Raw genomic sequence first — 20713 nt, 5'->3', positions numbered from 1 at the left:
GAAAAGGAATAGAAAAGAATTGAGGGGTTTTGTATTTCCCTTCTGGTGAGTGGGGGCAGTGCAAGAATAGTGAATGAGGTGTAAAGAAGCAGTTTTACTTACCCACAGCAAAGAAAGCCGTCAGTGAAACAAAAAGGCAACCAGCCAAATGGAAGAAGATGTTTGCAAATGATATTTCTGACAAGGAGTTAATATCAAAAATGTATAAAGAATTCATATGTCTCAACAACAAAAAGGCAAACAACCTGATTGGGCAGAGGACCCGGACATTTTTTCCTAGGAAGATATACAGATGGGTAACAGGCATATGAAAAGATGTTCAACATCACTAATTATTAGGGAAATGCAAATCAAAACTACTACCACCTCACCTGTCAGAATGGCCATGCTCAATAAATGAAAAACAACGAACGTTGGCGAGGATGTGGAGGAAAGGGAGTCCTCGCGCACTGTTGGCGGGGTTGCAAATGGGCGCAGCCGCTACGGAAAACAGTCTGGAGGGTCCTCAAAAAAACTAAAACCAGAACTTCCATATGGCCTGGCATTTCTCCTCTGGGTATTTATCCAAAGAAATCCAAAACATTAATTCAAAAAGATATATGGACCCTTATGTTCACCGCAGCATTATTAACAGCAGCCGAGACACAGAAGCAACGTAAGCGCCCATCAACAGACAACGGGATAAAGAAGAGGTGGTACAAGTATCCACTGGCGTATTCCCCAGCCACAGAAAAAGATGAATGCTATCCATGCTCAACAGCGTGGACAGAGCTACAGGGTATTATGCTCAGTGAAACCATTCAGACAGAAAAGGACAAAAAAATGTATGACTTCACCCATATGTGGAATATAAGAGAAAGAAGTGCCAAACACACTAACAAAACAAAACAAACTCATAGACACAGACAGCAGAATGGTGGTCACCACAGGGGGATGTGGCGGCGGGGCAAAGAAGGTAAAGGGGGTCAATCAAATGCATGACGACAGATGGAAACTAGACTTTGGGGGGTGATCATGTAGTAGAGTACACAAAAGTCGAATTATAATGTCTTGCACCAGAAATTTATATAATGTTATTAGCCAGTGTTACCCCAGTGAAAAAATAAATTTAAAAAGAAATAGCATTAGAAAAATTTAGAAACATTCTAAATGCTTACCAGTAGAAAATTGGATAAACATAGTACATTGTGAAAGGATCTCTAAGATAATATGGTTAAATTAACGGGGCGAGTACAGGACACTGTGTAGAGCACGTTATCATGCTGTGTTAAAATTATATTTTTCTGCTTACGTGTGCAGTTCCTCTCTTGAAACAGTTTCAGTCTTTCACTAAATATCCTTCTCTGCTTTTTGACTTTTTTAAAAAAATACTTTTCAAGTTGCTTATATTAGAATTTAATGGGCTTTTTGCAATTTCTATCAATACCTCTTCAACGGGCTTAATCAACCTTCCAAAGTTAAGGGAAGAGGCTAGAACAGGGCCCTGACTGGCCTGGCACCCGGCTCGAGAACCTGCGCTCACACCACCACCAACGCGATAGTGATTCAGTTAGACCTGCCTATCCAACATGAGAGGTACGGAGAACAGCTCAGAAGCCATTAAGACATGATGAAGGCCCGAATTAAAAGCACAAGCTAGGATCCGAAGGCAGGCCTGCCTGACTCCAAAGGTCAAATGTTACTTCTGAACAATACACACTGTCCAAAGAAATGAACAGCTGAGTTTCCCCTGGAGTGGCTTTCCTCACACCATCAGAAATGTGTCTTCATTTACATTGGGACAAAAAGGAAAGGCCACCTCTTACTAAATCCTGTGGACACACGAAAGCAAATCCTTTTGGACAAGGAAACCTCAGAACACATGCTAGAGTACTCTAGCTTACAACATGATGGGGAAACAGGAAGTTCGCATCCTTCCTTGTTCTTCAAATATTTTGCTCTACTATTATTATAAATTGCCCAGTATACTTTACACTTCGGATATTGAAACCTTGAAGGAAATGGATCATCCATGAATTCTCAATTTTTGAAAATTGAATAACACTAACATCGTAATACAGGGTGTCTCAGGGTCAATGTTATGAACATCATTACTTGGTTTAATATGGGGTTTATGAATACTGTACTTCCCCTCAGGGCATGGTACATAGCAGACATTCAATGAATGCATTGGGCGGCTGAGCAACCCGTCAGGATAGACTCTCCTGGTCCTGTGGCTTTCCTAGCACCAGCTTGCATGCCTTCCTTTTGCTTCTTTCTACTACAAGTAGATTATGGACGAGCAAGGCTGACAAGATTGATCTGTAGGAGCTTTTTCTGGGTCAGAGGGAAGGAAATGTTTAATGCCCCTTAATTTTTTCTGAAACAGCTTATTCAAGACATAGTTCTCATACTACACAACTCACCCATTTCAAGTGTGCATTTAGTATATTCACAAAGTCGTTCAATCATTCCCACTATCTAATTCCAGAACATTTTTGTTCCCCCTAAAAGAAATCTCATGCCCACTAGCAGTCAATCTCGTGCCTGTCTCCCCAACCCTAGCGGCAACTAATCTACATTCTGTATCTCTAGAGAAGCCTCTTCTGGACATTTCGTGTGAATGGAATTCTCTAATATGTGGACTTTTATCACTGGCCATCACATCGCAGCATCCCTCAGTGCCCTCTTTTTCTTCATTACAGTACAGGAGCTTTCTGAGCCAGTAACGTGTGGTTTCGGTTATCACAGCATTTCCTACACTTTGAACAACTAAAGGAATTCATCTGAAACTGAAGAGAAGCCAGCGTGAATACAACCCAGAATGAATGAGATTACGTCCATCCTCATCTTTGGCGGGGGCACAATTGTGCTGAGCCAAAGATCTGTCTTAATGGGACGGCAGGCCCAAGCTGTGTATTGTGAGCTCGTGCTGGCACTGGTCTAGTCTAGGAAAGGTTCATGGGCGCTGGGCTAATGGGATGAGGCAAGTGCCCCATAGCTTGCGTTTCTGGCTCGTGCAGAGCTTGGGTGCAATTCTTCGTCTTCAGACATCTGAGAAAAGTATGTCGGGATCTCTGGGTTCCATTTGTTCTGTTTGCCAGCGGGCAGAGGACACTGCACTGTGCAGACAGGTTAGACAGTTTATTGTAGGCTGATGAAAGCAGATTTAAAAACCATCAGCTTGGTGGGAAACTAGCTCTGAGTCCAATCCAAATGTCAGATGAAATATTTACACAGCCAGGAGATAAACCCAGGGAAACAGTGTGCCCCTTGTGTGCGCCTCTGAGTGCGCAGGCGCACAGAGCCGCTGACCATTTGTCAGCTTCCAAGATTTATTCTGCTGCTTCTGGCAAGGGACAGCCTAATGATTTAATAGCTTGTCAACACCTACACGGAGAAACCAGGACTGGCACTTCCTCCTTTCGTATTTTCTTTGCTTTAAATAGGAATTCCTATTCTAAGTCACTGGAACCTGGAAATCAGACTGTCGGGTTTCTCTTGACTTGAGTGCACAGTTCCTGAATTCGAGCATGATGGATGTTCTAACTTTCCCGTTATACAAACACGGGGTTGCTACCCTTTCAGAAGAATCCATGGAGTTCATGTCCTAGAGCCTGAGTGTTTGCTTCGGACCGTTGCCGTGAGCCAGTTTCAAATGGAGTGAAGCTGTTTTGTTTCTGTCCCATGAACCTCTTGAGCTGAATGCCTGTTTGATCAATCCAGAGCCTAATTGCCACATTTACATTTGAGATGGAGAAGCTATTTAGAGGATTTATTCTCCAGGCAGTTGTACGGTTCATGAAAGCTGTGACCATGTCCTCTTCAGCTCAGTAAACCCCACAGTACCTACTACAGCGTCTGGCGCACAGTCACCTGACCTGACTGATTGTTCATAGAATCCAACCATGATCTAGTGAATAGAATGTCAACTTAACCAGTGGGTTACATTTTATGTTAGAAGAATACACTAGGCCTTTATCCCAGAGAGGGGTAGTATAGCGAACTGGCATAGAGTTTTACTTCTCAAACTTTAGTATGCATGCGAATTACCTAGGGCCCGTTAAATGCAAATACTGATTCGGTAAGTCAAGTGTAGAACCCAAGAGTGTGCCTTTCTTGCAAGTTCCCAATGAAACAGTGCTGCCAGCCCGGGTATCACACTTCGAGTAGCAAGGATCTAGAGCTATGTTGTCCAGCAGGGTAGTCATTAGCTCTTGGAATGTGGCCAGTCCAAATTGAGATGTGCTGTAAGTGTAAAATGCATATTAGAGGTAGACTGTCAGGTTTCTCTTGACTTGAGTGCACTCGATTTAGTAAAGAAAAAAATGTAAAACATCTCATTATTAATTTTATATTGAATATATGTTGAAATGAGAATATTCAAATATATTGCACTAAATAAAATACATTCTTAATGGACGTGGTTCCATAGTGTAGCAGTGAACACATCTGCTTTACACACAGAAGGTCCTGGGTTCACACCCCAGTGGAGCCATAGTCTATAGTCTACGGCCATACAACCCTGAACAAGCCTGATGTCTGATCTCAGAAGCTAAGCAGGGTCGGGCCTGGTTAGTACGTTAGTACTTGGATGGGAGACCACCAGGAAGACCAGGTGCTATAGGTGTAAGTAATATTAAATAATAAATATATCTATATTCTTAAAATTAATTTCACCTGTTATTTTTTACTTTTTAATGTGGCTACTAAAAAAATTTAATTACATATGTGGCCCACATTATGTTTCTACTAACCATCACTAGCCTAGAGCAGAGATTAGAAAACTTTTCCAGTAAAGGGCCACCTAATAAATATTTTAGACTTTTCAGGCCACAGAATCTCTCTGTCCCACTATGCACAAAAGCAGCCATAGACAACACATGAGTGAATGAATGTGGTTGGGTTTCAACAAAACTTTATCAAAACAGGTAGGGGCGGCGGCCTTGAAAACCAAGAGCCTACAATTGTAGAAACTGGTTGCCTAGCAGCCACCAGAGGGGGCCAAATGGCATTGGGGCTCCTTCAAGAACTCATTCCCAGAAAATTATTATTTGACCTGTCTAATAGTTTCCTGGAAGACCCCACTTACAAGTCCTTCTCTATTAGACCTGACTCAAGACCTCATTCCAGTGTGAAAAACTTTTCCCTGGGGCATTTGTCAAAAACAATTAAAGGCAAATGATTAATTTCATAGCTGCCTGAGGCAGTAGATAACAGTTGGGACAAACATCAGGCTGACCAAAAAGCTTAAAAGAAAAATGAGGAAATGAGATGTCCATGTGGGCTTTGGAAAATTCCAACATATTCCTGGGACTCTAGAAGGGCATCGGCATGCAGAGAGCCTGAGAAAGGCCTGAGCACACTCCTCTGGCTGACATTCAAGCCCTAACATGCACACAGAAACCTCCTGGAAAGACTTAGAGACTTACTGGTTCCAGGAATTAAGGAACATCTCTGTCTAACCATTAGCTGACCACTAAGCTAACAAGGTAGGGACTTCGGTGGCCAAACATGACAAAGAATAGAGATATTAAAGAATTGATTAGGAAAAGTCACTAAACAAACACCGCCACCACCACCAACAAACCCTACAGAGAGGAAGAATCTGATTTCCAGACTTACAAAATCATTTAACTTAAAGTCCACTTTTCAACAACAAGAAAGAAATGCAAAGAAACAAGAAAGTATGGTCAATGCACTAGAAAACATGAATCGACATAGGCTGTCCCTGAGGATGTCTAAACATTGGATTTAGCTACACGAAAATTTTGAATCAGCTATTTTAAATATGTACAAAGAATTAAAGGAAAGTATGAGAAAAAAATTTCTCACCAAATAAAAAAATCAATAAAAGAATGAAATTATAAAACAAAACTTAAAAAAATATATAAATTCTATAATACAAGAGTAAAATAATTAAAATGACAAATTCACTGGATGAGCTCAACGGAAGATTTGAAAAGGCACAAAAAAGAATCAGCAAACTCGAAAACAGATCAGTTGATATTATCCAGTCTAAGGAGCAAAAAGTAAAAATAATGAAAAATTAACAGCGCTTCAGAGACCTGTTTGACACTATCAACTGTATGAGCAAATACATAATGGGAGTCCGAGAAGGAGAGGCGAAGCAGAAAGGGGGAAAAAAGAATATTTGATGAAATAGTGGCCCCAAATTCCCAAATTAGATGAAAGACATTGATCTATGCATCCAAGAAGCTCAGTAAACTCAAAGTGAAATAAACTGAGAGATCCACACTGAGACACATCATAAACTGCCAAAAGACAAAGAGAAGGAGAGAACTTCAAAGCAGTAAGAGAAAATTCATCATGTACAAGGAATCCTCAATAAGATTAACAGCTGCCTTCTGATCAGAAACCTGGAGGCCAGATATTCAAAGTGCTGAAAGAAAAAAAAATTAAGAATTCTGTTTATTTATCAAAAATGAAGGGGAAATTGGGACATTCACAAATGAACACTGAGAATTCAGTGCTACAAAAAAAAATACTAAAAGGAATCCTTAAGGCTAAAACAAAAGGACACTAGATAGTAATTTGAATCTGCGAAGAAATAAAGACCACCAAAAGAGTCGTTATATAGGTAAATATAAAAGAACAAATGTATTTTCTATTTTACTTTGTAACATTTTTCTCCTGTATGATTTAAAAGACAACTGCGTACAGCAATAAATATAAACTGGTTTTGATAAGTAAGAAATATATAAAGATGTAATTTGTATGACGATAACAGCATAAAAGAAAGGTGTAGAAATGGAACTGTATAGTAGCAAAGTATTTATATAATATTGAAGTTAAATTGGTATTAATCCTAACTAGGTTCTTAAAGGTTAACATGTTAATGGTAATCCCCAGGTCCACCACTAAGGAAAAAATACACACACACACACACACACACACACACACACACGTTTATATATAATACATTTAAATATAAAACACTAGCAAGGAAATTAAACTAGTACACTAGAAGATATCTATGGAATAAAAAAGAAGGCAGGAAGGCAGTAAGGGAGGAATAGAGGAACAAAAAAGCATAAGATGTACAACACAAATAGCAGTGTGGCAGATGTAAATCACGCCTTATCAGTGATTACATTAAATGTTATATTAGGCCATTTATATTAAATGTCCAGAATGGGCAGATCCATAGAGACAGAAAGATGAGTGGTTGTTAGGCGCCAGAGGAGGGAAAATGAATGTTTAATGAGTATGGGGTTGTTTTCTGAAGTGATGAAAATATTCTGGAATTATAGAGTGGCAATGGTTACACAACCTTGTAAATATTCTACTTGTGAATATCTGAATTGTGTACTCTACAAGGGTGAATTGTATCTTCAAGGGGGAAAAGAGAGGGACAGATTTGGTACCTGGGCCATAGTTTGCCAATCCCTGTCTAATCCCTGGAGTACTTCCTCACCCCATCCAGGACGTTTCACTGCCCAACTGCGGCCCTGGTTCCAACACACAGCCCTAATTTCATTCCTGATAGCCGCGTGCGTCTGCTAGGTGTCGTTAGCATGATCAAGCTAATTTTCACTGATGTGTAAATCACTGCCGAAGCAGTGTAGGGTATATGTTTTTTAAAACTCTTCGTTACGGAGAGTTTCAAACGTATGCAGAGAAGAGTATAATGAACCCCCAAGTACTCGGCACCCAGCTTCTGCAATTATCAACATTCCGCCACTCTTTTTCTATTCTTCATTTTTCCTTGAAGTATTGGAATGGTATAGGTACCATACCATTCCACAGTTGCTGGCCTGTGAATATTTTAGTATGTTTCAATAGGTAAGGATCTTGTCTTATTAACATAACAGCAATATTTTCAAACTTAGCAAAATTAAGGATTCCTTTACATCGTCTGTCAGTCACCGTTAAATTTTACCCAGTCGTCTCAAAGATATCTTTCTTCATGGATTTGTTCAAATTGGGATCCGAACATGGTCCTCACACTAGGTGTGTACTTTCTAGGTGTAGGGCCCCATGGGAGGATTTCAGGCCACACTTTTCCATGCCTCTTATTGAGGAATAGGGAAAAGATCCGATAAGGGTAGAGGGACTGTTGCCTCAGGCCAGGGTGAGAAGGGGAGAGGAAGGAGAACCAGAAAAGTGCCTCGCAACTCTCTGCTCTGTCTTCTGTCCAGACACCCCCAGTCCTCAGGCCCATCCTGCCTGACCTCGTTCCTGGGAGCTGCTTATCATTATGCCTAATTACAGTGCAGCGCAGTAATCATTATGCGTATCGTTAAAGATGTGTCAGACTGACTTTGTCATGAGTTTTATTTGATTTCAATACCAAAGTGTTCCAGTCTGCAAGCCTTCAGAGCTTGTTGCTTCTGGTCCTTACCAGGGAACAGGAAGCCAGCTGTCAGCGAGCCAGCAGCTGAGCATCCCATCCCGTCCCATCCTGTCCCCTCCCTCCTATCCCACCCCATCCTGTCCTGTCCTGTCCACTCCCTGTGCACTGGCTCTGCCGCAGCCCAGGCTGGAGATGCCCACCCGCCTGCCCTTCTTCTTCCTCTCCACGGGCTGCACATCTGGGCTTAAGGCACAATGATTCACACTTACGAACAGAAACAAGCGAAACAACAAAACCCTACAGGCTGCGCCAGCATCCACTGCTCCTTCCCTGTCCACAGGGATCTCAGTCAAGCTTCTTACTGACTCAATCCGGGCAACATCTTCATTATTCTCCCCATTGGGGGGGATGGGGAATGCGAGACGAGCCCATGTGTCCGAAGTCATTGAGTTCATCATTAGCAAAAGCAGAAGGAGAAGCAGAGGCCGTGGCCACTAGGCCGGAGCTTCTTTGAGGGCCGAGGCCAGGTCAGGCCCTGTCCGTCCGGCACTGCTCTTTGGTAATGGATGCATTTGCAATTTTCTAACGTGTTAAACAATGCCGTCTGTGCTGCTGGGCAGCTTCCTGAGAAGAAGCACATGCGAGATTAGGGGTGGAGGTGGAGAGCGGCGCTTTTCCAGCTCTTGTCTGCCAGTTGCGGGAAGCAAGCCGATAGCCTGGCCCAAGAGGCTGCCCACGCCTCGCCCCATCAGTGCACTGTCGGGCAGCCTCTGCCAGCAGGCTTCTTGCTGCTTGCCAGCGCCAAAGCAGTCACTGATCAGGTAAACCAGTGTGGAAGAAGCATGTAGAGCAGCGGTCCCCAGCCTTTGTGGCACCAAGGAACGGTGCTCCTATGAGCATCTAATGCCTGTTGATCTGAGGCAGGGTTGAGGCGGTGATGCCGGCGTTGGGGAGCGGCTGCAGGTGCAGACGAAGCTTCACTGCTCGCCTGCCGCTCACCTCCTGCTGTGTGGCCTGGGTCCTCACAGGCCACGGACCGGTACTGGTCAGCGGCCCATGGGTTGGGGACCCTCGGTGTAGACCACATCAAATCTTTGCCTAATGAGCCTTCCACTTGAGTCCTGTGGGGATCCAATAAATGAGTTCGGCACATGTCTGCTCAAATGCTCATTCCTTCAGCTAGCCTTTGGTGGCCGTCTCTGTGAGTGGCTCTGTCTCAAGTAAGGCTACTACGTGGTTCTTGCTCCTGAGATCTGCCTTTGGGATGTGAGGGCAATCTGGCTGCGACATTCGTCACCTCATTGGTCTCCAGGGTTGATTCTGCTGATCTGGCTGGCTAGGCGGGTGTCCCCTTCCTTCCTCGCCACTCCATGCGCGTCCTTCCTGAAGCCGTGCACTCAGTGGAACAGCATGACCTTCCCCGATGGAGGAGAGGACCATCGTTCAGTCAGAGGTATATGAGTAGCTGCGCTTCCGCGCTAGAACCTCCAAACAAGCTCACAAGAAACTCTGCCTTTGCACGTCAAATAGGTTACATTCGAGCTTGGTCTTGGAAGATGAGTAGGAATGGTCTAAGCTAAGGTGCGCAGCGGAAAGGTGGGGAGATGTGATGTCATGGAGGCGCCAGGTGCTTTTGGAGATGGGTAAATGACTCCCTATTGGTGAATCTCAAGGCCTTATTACTTTAAGGTCAGACTTCTAGGTGAACCATAAGTCACATTTGCTGATGTCCTATGACCTTTTCTTCGCCGCCCTGCTTTTGTGCTAGCCTTTTGGCCTTTTTGCAATTCCCCTACACTTAGCTCAAAAACTCATGCTGATGTATGCCATTTCCATTAATTCTTGATTTTACACCAATCACTCTAGCCTGCCACATGGCTTAGGTATGTGACCGTGGTTTCTCACAGCAGCAGAAGGAGGCCGTTTCTCCCTAGATAGAGTCCAACCTAAGGAAGCAGAGCCCATCATGGGGGAGTGGCACAAAGTCTCTGAGGACACCTGGACTCCATGTGCTAGGCCTTTGCTGCCCCGTGTCTGCTCTCAACCAAATGGCCTGTTTGTTTAGCTGCTGACTGCTGACTTCATTAGAGGGACATTAAGACACTGGTGCTTTGAGTGCGGCAAGGTCATGAATCATCCTCGTGTGGCCCCACTGCAGGCAGGGAAGGGACCCAATGGTCATAAGCTAGAGCTTTTGCAATGAAGGTAAAACCCCCTCCATTTGTCTGGCATCTAGATCTTTTCAGAAAATTTCTTCCATCAATCCTCATAAAGAAGCCCTGAACACGGGCAAGGTGATTTGTGTCGCCATTTTCCCAATGCGGAGGCCGAGCCTCGAGGGGTTACACGGTTCCGAGTGGTTCCAGTATTACTGAGAAGCCAGCGCAGCCATGGCAGGGAGGCTGTCGGCAGAGGCAGCACACAGTCCCCAGGCGCCGCGCACCTTAAGGACCTCCGGATGTTTGTCATGTTAGTGCCAAAGTAGTACAATACATAGAGAGGGACAGAGAGCAAGCTTGGGAAGCAAATGCACCTCTGAGATGGAAGTCATTTACTCCCTTCTCACCAGCAGGATCAGGTTCGACCTGCATAAATCTGTTTTAGTGTATTTTAATTGCTTGTAAACCAAGTGTTTCCTGGATATGCCACTGACCATGAATAATTAGAATCATTGCAGTGACTGGCTTTTCGAAAGTGAATGGGAAAGCGGACAAAAAAGGGCTGCTCGAGACGGAAAGGCGTTTGAGAAAGCCGGAGTGGGAGTGTTGTTTCAGCCTTCTCCCGTTTTGTTTTGTTTTGGTTTTTTTCATGATGTCGCTCGAGCCGCTTGTTTTTTCAGCTCCTCTGGCTGCCCTTCGTTTTTTATGTATGTCTCACGCTAAGAAATGCCAGCTGCTAGCAACAACGGGGCCCAAGTGGCCACATGTCAGAGTCATTCGTTCACTCCACAGTGGTATCTGTGGCACCTACTGTGTGCCCGGCCCATACCACATGTTGAGGGGAAAAAAGGAAGAAGGCCCAGTTCCCGACCTTGTAGAGAACTCTGCCTACCGGGTAGACAGGCACATGAACACACAGTTACACTATGACGTGGTGGGTGCCAAGACAGAGAGGTGGACAGCAGACTGTGGGGACGCAGAGGAGGGACGCGCTCCATCGGAGGAGATGGGCCCATGGTGGCACAGAAGCAGCATTTAGCAGGAAGAGACACTACAGTTTAGGGGCCGCAGCCCAGACCACGGTGTCACGTGAGACTGGAGAAGTCAGCCAGGCCAGACCGCGGAGGTCTCTGTATGTCCTGCTTTCCAGTTTGGGCTTGGCCCTGCAGTCTCTGGGGAGCCCAGCCCAGATTTTAAGCAAAGGGAATGACATGATCAGATCTGAGTTTCTAAAGGAAGGCTCAGGGACAGACGGGACACAGGGGCGTCAATTAGAGGTTGACTTGGCACGGCTTTGCGTCATCTCCCCTCTGGCTAGCACAGGCCCCTTGCCATCGCAGCTAGTATGGTACTCACCATAGCGCATTGCAGTTAGCGTTGGCACAGCTGTCTCCCTGTCCACCCCTTGAGGGCAGGGGCTGAGTCTCATTCATCTCCTTGCTCCCAGAGCGGCACACACAGTGCTCAGGAGATGTTAGTATCAAGTGACTGTCACTACCAACGACTGAATCAATAGGTGCTAAGCAAGTACAACTCCGTGTCGCCCCAAGGAACCACTGTGATGGATATACCAGAGAGAAGTCCTACTCTGACGGGGCATGAGGCTCATCCATGGCTTTCCCCCTGCCTTTGCTGAGCCTGTCAATGTATCATTGCCCATCACGGACGAAGAATGTCCTATTCAGAGAAGACGAGAAAATTGCTTACAGAGCTGGTTATATGACTAGTACTCTGTTCTTTCTCATAAATGAATTTTTGATGACTTGTTTCAAATGTATCTTTGTTATCCTCATTCTGTTCTTTCTGCCTTTCTTACCTTCTCTCCCTTCTTGTTTAAATCTTACTTATCGTTCAAGGCCAGTTCAGCTGCTTCCCAGCCCTTCCATGAAGCCTACTACCCAGCCTCCACACTCAGAATTAAGACTTCCACTTGAGGGCTTACAGCCTCATATCTGACATTCATTTTATCATAGTCGCTCCCGTACCCGTCCACCTCCTTGACTAAACTGTAAGCTCCTCAAGGCCAAGGCTTGTCTGTCTCATCCTCGCCTCCCCAGCACCAGCCTCCCTACAATAACCATTGTCTTCAAGTAAGGCCCAAAGCACATTGCTCACTGTCCGATGTCTTAAAAACGGGTAGATGTGCTTTTCTTCATCTGCCAAATGGCGAGGGGGGGAAAATCATTGCTTAGCAAACAATGAGAATATCTCACAAAGATAGAGATCCCCTAGTCTTGTATCATTTCAGGTATTTTGAAAGGACAAAATCCAGTGGCTATAAACAAAGCATTAGCATGCTGACCCATACGTTCAAGTGTTTGCTGAGGAGCTTACTGTCTGATGGGACTCACCCACGGTGCTGAGTGGACAAAAAGAGAAGATGAACACTCTCTTTGAAAGGACTCATACTGAATTAGCTCTACTTGGAGCACATTAAGCATCCGATACCAAGAATTTGAGTTTTGCAGGCAGAAATGTCCAGTGGGCCATTAAAAATGCAAGTCGGAGTCTGGTGATAAACACTGGTCTCAGAGAAGTGATGAAAGCAACAGCAGGGTGTGAAGTCTTTCAGAGAGACGGAGAGCTGAGAGTACAACCTGGAGGCACCTATATTTAAGGGACAGGTGAAGGAAGACGGTCCAGGGAAGGAGACCGAGAAGGAACAGGGAGAGGGTAGTTGATGACGTGCTGGAGAGACGTCAAGTAGGGCGAGTGATAACTGAAAAGAGGACATTAGGCTGGGCGATGAGGCGGTGACTCTTAGCTCCCTAAAGCATGAATAGCAAATTCAGGGTGCATAGAACTACATCCCTCCCAGCACCCACCCTGACCACCATGGATTACAGTGGCCATGGCCCATTTTCCTGCCGTACCTAGATACAGCCTCAGAATCCTTCTCAACACAGTACTCCCAAGCACCCACTACCAATCAGACTTGCCAACATGTTCGCATCTCTTTGCCATCCTTCTGTGAAACAGTTCAATGGAAGTGTGAGGAAGAAGCCAGACCACAGTGGGTTGAAGTGTCAGAAGTGAAGAGCCCAAAGTGATGAAGAAAAGAGACCTTAACAAGTTTAGCAGCGAAGGAATAGAGAGGGGGTAGTTACTTGGACTAGTATAAGGATCAAGGTGAGGCCAGCGCTGACTAATCCTCCAATAGAATCCATTTTCACGGTCATCTCAGCCCTTGTCCAGCAGGTAAAGCGATATCCCTATACTCTCCCTTCTTCCATCCCCACCCTTTGCTAAGAAAAAATTGATGTAAAAAAGCTTCTCGTGCACGCTTCTTTCCAAATACTCATTTGATTAACAGAGACATATGGTTTAACTGGAGCTGGCCCTGTGCATATTTGTGAAGGAGGGATTCTCTCTAATGGTCGAAATTCGAGAATCAGCAGCGATGTGGAGAAGGTATTAGTCTTGGCCGGGGTGGTTCCCCCAAACTCCTGAAACCACATTGAAAAGGAAAGCCTTGGCCCCCAGGGGCCCTGCACTTGTCTCTTCGGCTGCCTTTCATTTCCTTTCCTTTCTGTCACCTCTGTCCCCATGCCCTGCTTTCCCACCACTTCCAATTTCCCAAAGACTTAGGGCCCATCCTCTAGGCCTCCAGAAATCTCATATGAGGGTGTTTTATTGTGCTCCAGCTGGTAGCGCACAGTTAAGCTTGGATTTCTTCTTCTGCCCTTCCTGTGATTTTCTTTTTATATATTTATTTAGATTTTCATCTCCTTGAGGGCAGTCACCAGACCTTCTTCTCTTTGTGTACACACAGATTACTGTGCACCAACCAGTGTAGGAACGTGACTAAATACAGTACACTAAAGTGCTATGTGTCTGTTCATGGAGCCTCTACGCACGTGAGCTATTGGAATAATACTGGTTAATATTGTGTATACTCTGCTTAAATAGAATTGATGCTCAAATAAGCTAATATTTCTTAGTTTATCTGATTACTTAAGAACCTTTTTTTCTATACCAAGAGTTAAAATACCATTAAAACATACAAATAATAAAACTATGTCCAGGCCCTATTCATTCATTCAGTCATTCATTCAAACAGTTCGTGGCACTGGTCTGCGAGCCTCACCACGAAGCATTTGTTAAGCCCCAACTGTGTTCCAGGTGTGAGGTGCCTACCGCAGGTGGGACACAGGTGCAGTCTAGACGGGTCACATGCTCTGGACACTCCTAACTGGCCCTTGGGCTGCTGCCTCCTTACATTCAGTCCCACAACTACTGGGGTTATTATTTTTGTTTGTTTGTGTCTTAAAACCATGGCAATAAAATTCACTGTCAATAATACCACCATAATTTTATGTCCTTAAATGTGCCATAAATGACATTTATAATAACCGAATTTCCTGTAAACAGAAATGTTTTTCTGAGGAAAAGAGGGCTTTTTTGTTTCCATCGTGGTTGGGCCGAAGTTCTTTGATGGAGTAATTGGTGATCTAGGAAAGGTTGTGAAGCGTCACACAAAAGCACGTTACGGTTCGAAGCACTGGTGCCACGCTGTTCTGGTTGTGACGAGTTCTGTTCACAGGGTGATTTGGGACAAGTGATGCTCTTCCTGATCAGGGCCCATGTCACAGTCAGCAGCACCAGCCCCTCAACTGAAGGCAGAGCGGAGCGTCGGGGCCTGTGAGAGGGCCTGACTCCTCAGCCTGGGGTTCCAGGCGTCCCATGCTCTCCTTTGCTCCCTTTAGCCAACTTACAGCACTTGCCAGTCCGCAGACCGGTCCGCACTCTGTTCCCTGCACTGGCCCACCCTTGCCTGTTTGCAATCACGCCACCCTTTGAGACCCTAACTCTCCCTTGTGGCCGTGAATCTCCTCAGAATCCCAAACACATTTAATTTCATTCGTTTGACAGAGACGAATTGGTCACCTATTATTTTCCAGGCCCCATGCTAGGAACGATAGGCGGTATAAATATGATGGAAACAGTATTCTCCCCTGGTGGCGCTCTGGCCAAGGGCCAGAAAGACAGACAGAGTTAACTCTGAGTTCCCAGAATGATGCCTATGACTGCCAGCCTATGGGCTGTTCCCCTCGGCCTACACATATATTAAGACCCTCCCATCTTACGATGCCCACTCCAGCCCAGCCCCATCCGTCTATCAAACTCCTAAAAGAAAAGGACGTCTCCTTACCATCACTGTCATCGCCACTTCCTCCCATGCGACTCTTCAGCGCGCTCCGGCCGGGCCTTGTGCACACCCTCCACGCACTTTGCTGCAGCAAAGGTGTCCTTCGCGTGGACAAATCAGGAGACTGTCCTCCTCTCGTTTAAACTCTGTGCAGTGTCTCACATTGTGACCAGAACTGTTTCCTCTCCTGCTATCCACCTCTGAAGTGTCAGCTGTTCGCCATGATGCCTTCGCCGCCTTTCTGACTGCCGCAAACATGCCCTGCCAGCCGAAGTAACCCCTTGGCAGTTCTCATGGAGTTCCTTCACATCATTGGTAACTCCCAAATCTATAACACGCAGCCTGTGTGTGAGGCCCAAGCTGTCTCCGAATTCGCAGAGCACTATGTCTTCGGGGTGCTGGCCCTCCACATGCTCCCACGGCACCCCTCACACACACGTGCACCCCGCCAAGAACCTTTGTCCTCTGCCCGTGTTCCTCATCCTGTGAACGCGCCTCCTACACAGTGAGAAATCCTTGACTCTCTCTCCTTCCGCACATCCCACACCCAATCTATTGTTCAGTCCTGCGGATGCTGTCTTTTGAGTTTCCCACTGTCTCCATTCCTCCCACAGCTCTTCGGGCTTGGGCCGCGTGACCGCTCCCCGGGAGGAGCAGCCTCCTCACGGATCTCTGATCTCCCTGCCCTGGCCCGGCCCTGCTGCTAAACGTGTCTTGTAGTCTGTGTACCTCAGTGACTACGCTAGCCGGGCGCAGAGTGGGGAATAAATGTCAAAGGGAGGGCACGATGACTGGCTGGCCGCTCCGGCCTTGTGGTTTTGTTTCCTGTGACCAAATAGGGTTATGAAGGAGTAAGAGCTACTGTAAGGCTTCCCGCGAACATCTCTGTGACCAGGTGGCAAACTGTATGCTGAGCACCTTTCATTTCTTTACTCATTGACTCTTGCGTCGAGAAGGGACCGGCCACCCTAAGGTAGCCACTATCTTCAAGTCCCGTCCATCACCCCACCTCATACTGTCAACGTACCCCCTCCCCAGTACCATGTGCCCCTCAAAAACGTGCAAGCTGAGACCCAGAAAACAGAAGGAGCACCGAAGGAGAACGGGAAGGGTGGAGAACAGTTCGCACCTCAGTCCTGCGAGTTCAAAGCGCGGGTCCCAGGGGAAGGCCACCTGCCCAGCTCATTCCCTGCTCCACCTACCTGTCTGGGAACGGGCCGCCACTCCCCCGTTGCCTGTCCTTTCCAGGGCTGCAGGGCAGTGGCAGGGTGGGGCCTCGAGCTGTTCCTAGTGCCAAGTCCCCTCCGCCCTAACATCTCCATCAGGTTTCCTTTCCACATTGCCAGTGAGGAACACGCGTGGCAGGAGCATACGTAGAGAGGGAGGCGAGGAGAGGTCCGTTTGTCCGCAGGCCCTGGACGGAGCTAACTAACGGCTTCATGGTGGGGAGGGGGGACCCAGGGCTGCTGCACTTTGTCTGGCTGAGGGACAGGCTTTTCCTTCTTCATGGCGGCTTCAAGTGCGTGGCCCAACATTCCCATAGTGTAGTCAAGGCGCCAGATAAGCAGGGGCCTCTGGGCCCAGGAGAAGGAAATTCACACTGACCGAAGTCCTACTAAGTGCTGGGCCCTGGCTAGGCTCTTCTGCGTATGTCACCTCACTGGTTCCGAGCAGCCTGGAGAATTTATCATCCCTCTGTGGCAACAAGAGCGCATGGAGATTAAGATGCTCTCCTGGCGTCACAGCTCGGTCCCGGTCCGAAAAGCCAGCTCTGCCCAACTCCAAAGCGAAGGCTCTTTCTACATCATCACGCTGTCTCCAGAGTCTGGAAAAGCTGGTAACACTACGAGTCGGCTCTGTGCATCATTAACTGAATTTGAATTAACTGAACAGCCAGCTAAACCTTTGTGAATTCATTTCATTCAACATAATTTTAAAATAAAAGTGTAAAGGGAACCTGTAGTGACTTCAGCTCTGCTCTGCAGACTGTGCGAAGAGAATGTGACAGAAGGTTGTACCTTTGTGGAATCCATAGTCCAGGAGAACAGAGTTAACAAATGCTGAAATAAAAGGGTAACGTAACAGAAACAGAGAGACGCCCGCTAGACGCTGGCCGGATGGGGAAGAGGACAGCGCCTTTGCCTTAGGCGAAGGACAGCCTCCCAAGGCCAGGCCCGGCCAGTGGCCATGTGGAACTGGATCACAGAACAGGAACTTTCTTAAATCATCTGCATCCCCTCACCTAAGAATAGTGCGAATAAGCAGGACCTCGGAATAACGTTTGATTGGCGAAGGTGGGGAGATGTTCAGGAACCCATCTTGCGAGCTACCCGCAGCCACCTGCGTCACCAGAGTGGGTTATGTGGCGGTTAGTGAAAACCAGCACGAGAGGCTCCATCCCAGGAGAGGCGAATTCTGGTACGTGGCAGTTCTGTCCCCAGACGACCATCTTGCAACCTTGAGCTCTTGGTCAAAGAGGGGACTGAAGTAGGAGAGAACGGGTAACCATGGAGAAGGCACTCAAAATGAGGACGTGTTGTTCCGAACACATGGCCCTAAACAGACAGCTCAGCACACGTCCTGCTGACAGGGGCTCGGCGGTGCTGCTTTCGTGGATCAGGGCCGACAGGCCCTCCTCCTGTACCCTAGCCAGGCTCCCCGCATGTGATGTTCGTAGCACTTCGATGCCAGCGGTTCAGGTCACCCTGAGTGGCTGCGTCGTGGCAGCCACCTTTCTTCTGTCGCTCTCGCTAAACTCATCTTTCCATACCTGCGAAATAGGTGCGCTGCTTGCCACCCTCTGGAGGAGGACAGGCTGCCTGAGCAGAGAGCGCCACCCCCGCTTAAAGCCTTCTCTGCCAGGGCCGAGCCCATGCGGTCCTCGGGCTGATGCTGAGGGGCCCTCCTTGGTTAAAAATACAAACCTCTCAAGTTTCTGTGATCGTGATGGCAGTTTAGTTTCTGCATGTGTTACCCAGGTGACCCCTCCTGTCTGTTCCACATATAGGTTTGGTAGACAAAATTTCTACTGAAGGCCTCTTCCAGCTCCAGAGCTCGGGGCTTCAGGCATCAGACAGTAAGGAACTAGGCCCGTCTCTCCATTCTAGCTCAGTCCAAAACAAACAAAAAAAGAAGCATGATAAGCATTGGCCAAGTTTTGGACATTTTCCTTTTAATTAAATGTGTTGAGTTTTCTGCCATGGATGTGCAAAAGCCATGTCCCCATCGAATTACTCCCATGAATTCTACAAATCCATACAGATGTGCATCCAGACTCTTCCCGAGGACCATTTGGTAGCAATGGCAATGACCCTGGATTACTTGTTAAAGGCTCTTTGAATGACATCAAACTCATGACACATATCAAGATCCCTTTTTTCACGCCCTCTGTACCATTTTTTCTGTGGAATTTGAATTTCCCTGGCTTGCTTACCGCCTGACAATATCGCTATTGAGAGCACATAATATTAGGGACCATATGCTCTCTGTGCAGAGAGTGTGCACAAATACTATTTCTGTTAAAAACTAAACAGAAGTAGCAGCTTTGCATATTTCCCATTCAAAGACTCACTCAATTGAATGATTCCCTTTGTCATGGAGTGTTTTTCCCCAAGCGGGCCCCAATAGAGAAGCTGAATCAGAAATTGTGACTTACCAAAGGTCACAAGGAGTCATCTAGCGAGCTAGAAATAGAATCCAAAAACTTTTCTTTTCATTCCCTGACTCTCAAAACAAATAAAGTCTACAAAAGAGAAAGAAAAAGTGAAGTAGGGAAACTGAGTTGGTTTGACATGCCCAGTGAGGTGCTGTCTGCCTTCAAGGGGCTGATAATCCAGAGCGGGGAGGTCAGGTCACCGGTGAAAGGTCCCTGTGCAAAGCAGCACGTGCTCGTGAACACCTAGACGACCGCAGACGAGGTCCTGTCCATCTTCATAGGTCCCCCAGCAGGCAGCACTGTGACCTGCATGTGACTTGCAGGCAAGCACTGTCTATTTGTTGAACAAGGGCCATAAGAGAGGGACCACCAGAACGCTCTGGGGGTTGCTGGAGAATGAGGGACAGCTTTGTGAAGGAGGTGACATTTGAGCTGTGCCCAGAAGGATGGGGACGTTTTTTACAGGCAGCAGGGATAGGGGGAGGGCCTTTGCAGGCTCCAGGAAAGAGGGATGACAAAGACCCTAAGGGAGACAAAGCGTGGTTCGAGTTGGGAGCGCTGAGCGCAGGCCACCGTGGCTGGAGAAGGGCCCCTGGGAGGCAGGACGAGTTGAGGCTGCAGAGAAAAGTTGGGACCTGAGCAGAGACAACCTCGAACAACAGACTAAAGATTTTAGCAGTGCACTGTCGCTGGAGGTCTTGACCAGGCGGTTGGCGCCTCCAGGACAGGGCCCCCGCACACCTGGCACCTCCAGCCTCGTTGATAGCGGGGGGGGGGGGGTCCTTTTGATTGTTCTGTCTGTACATGGTTCAGTGTGGAGGTTTTCTGTGGTTTACTTTGTTTTTTGGCCTTTCCCTTTCCTTACAGTTCTTCACAGCATATGGTCCTGATTATGTGCTGGAAATCACGCCAAGCTGCCGGCCAGACCGCAACGAGCCACACCGAGTCCAGCAAATCCTCAGCTACATCAAAGGTGAGCGCCACCCCTCGAGCCCCGCCGCCCTCGCTCCGCCCAGCTCGCCGCGGCCCGGCAGTGGGGGCTTCCCCACGTGCCGTTTGGCTTTCGGTGGCTAATCGTTTCGCTCATTTGGAAGGGAGACCTCTTCTTGGCCTGACAGATTGTACTTGGAATTCTACACTGGCCACTCTGGTTAGGACTGTCATTTAGCCAGCTATTGTCACCCTCAGGGACACAAAAGTTTCAGCTCTGGGCACTTCCAGTGGAAAACAAGTACTTTTTTTCTTTCCAAAGGACAACAGTAAAACCCTCTTCGAGGTGAGGGAAGTTCAAGTCGATTCAGACACTCTGTTGCGGCACAGTTCCTTGGCCCATTAGGGCCTTGAGAGACTGTGGGCTCCAGATGCCCGGGAGAGGGCTCCCCTATCTCACCTGTCACCTTATCTTTCCCTTCCCTAAGGCTGCCCTACAATTATTGTGGCCTCTGAATGGAGGG

General features: G+C 47.0%; 1 protein-coding gene across 2 annotated transcripts in view; it reads left to right on the top strand.

The window, feature by feature from the left end:
- The window catches only part of HDAC8 (histone deacetylase 8), a 151182-nt gene that overhangs the window by 110735 nt on the left and 19734 nt on the right, over positions 1-20713 (top strand). For both annotated transcript variants that reach the window (XM_016136118.2, XM_016136117.2), the window contains one exon: positions 20127-20232. In XM_016136118.2, the coding sequence (XP_015991604.2) occupies positions 20127-20232 (106 nt within the window). The remainder of the gene's footprint in view (positions 1-20126; positions 20233-20713) is intronic.

The sequence above is a fragment of the Rousettus aegyptiacus genome, unplaced genomic scaffold (assembly GCF_014176215.1).
Source record: "Rousettus aegyptiacus isolate mRouAeg1 unplaced genomic scaffold, mRouAeg1.p scaffold_m13_p_9, whole genome shotgun sequence".
NCBI lineage: Eukaryota > Metazoa > Chordata > Mammalia > Chiroptera > Pteropodidae > Rousettus > Rousettus aegyptiacus.
This window is presented reverse-complemented; position numbering and strand designations above follow the sequence as displayed.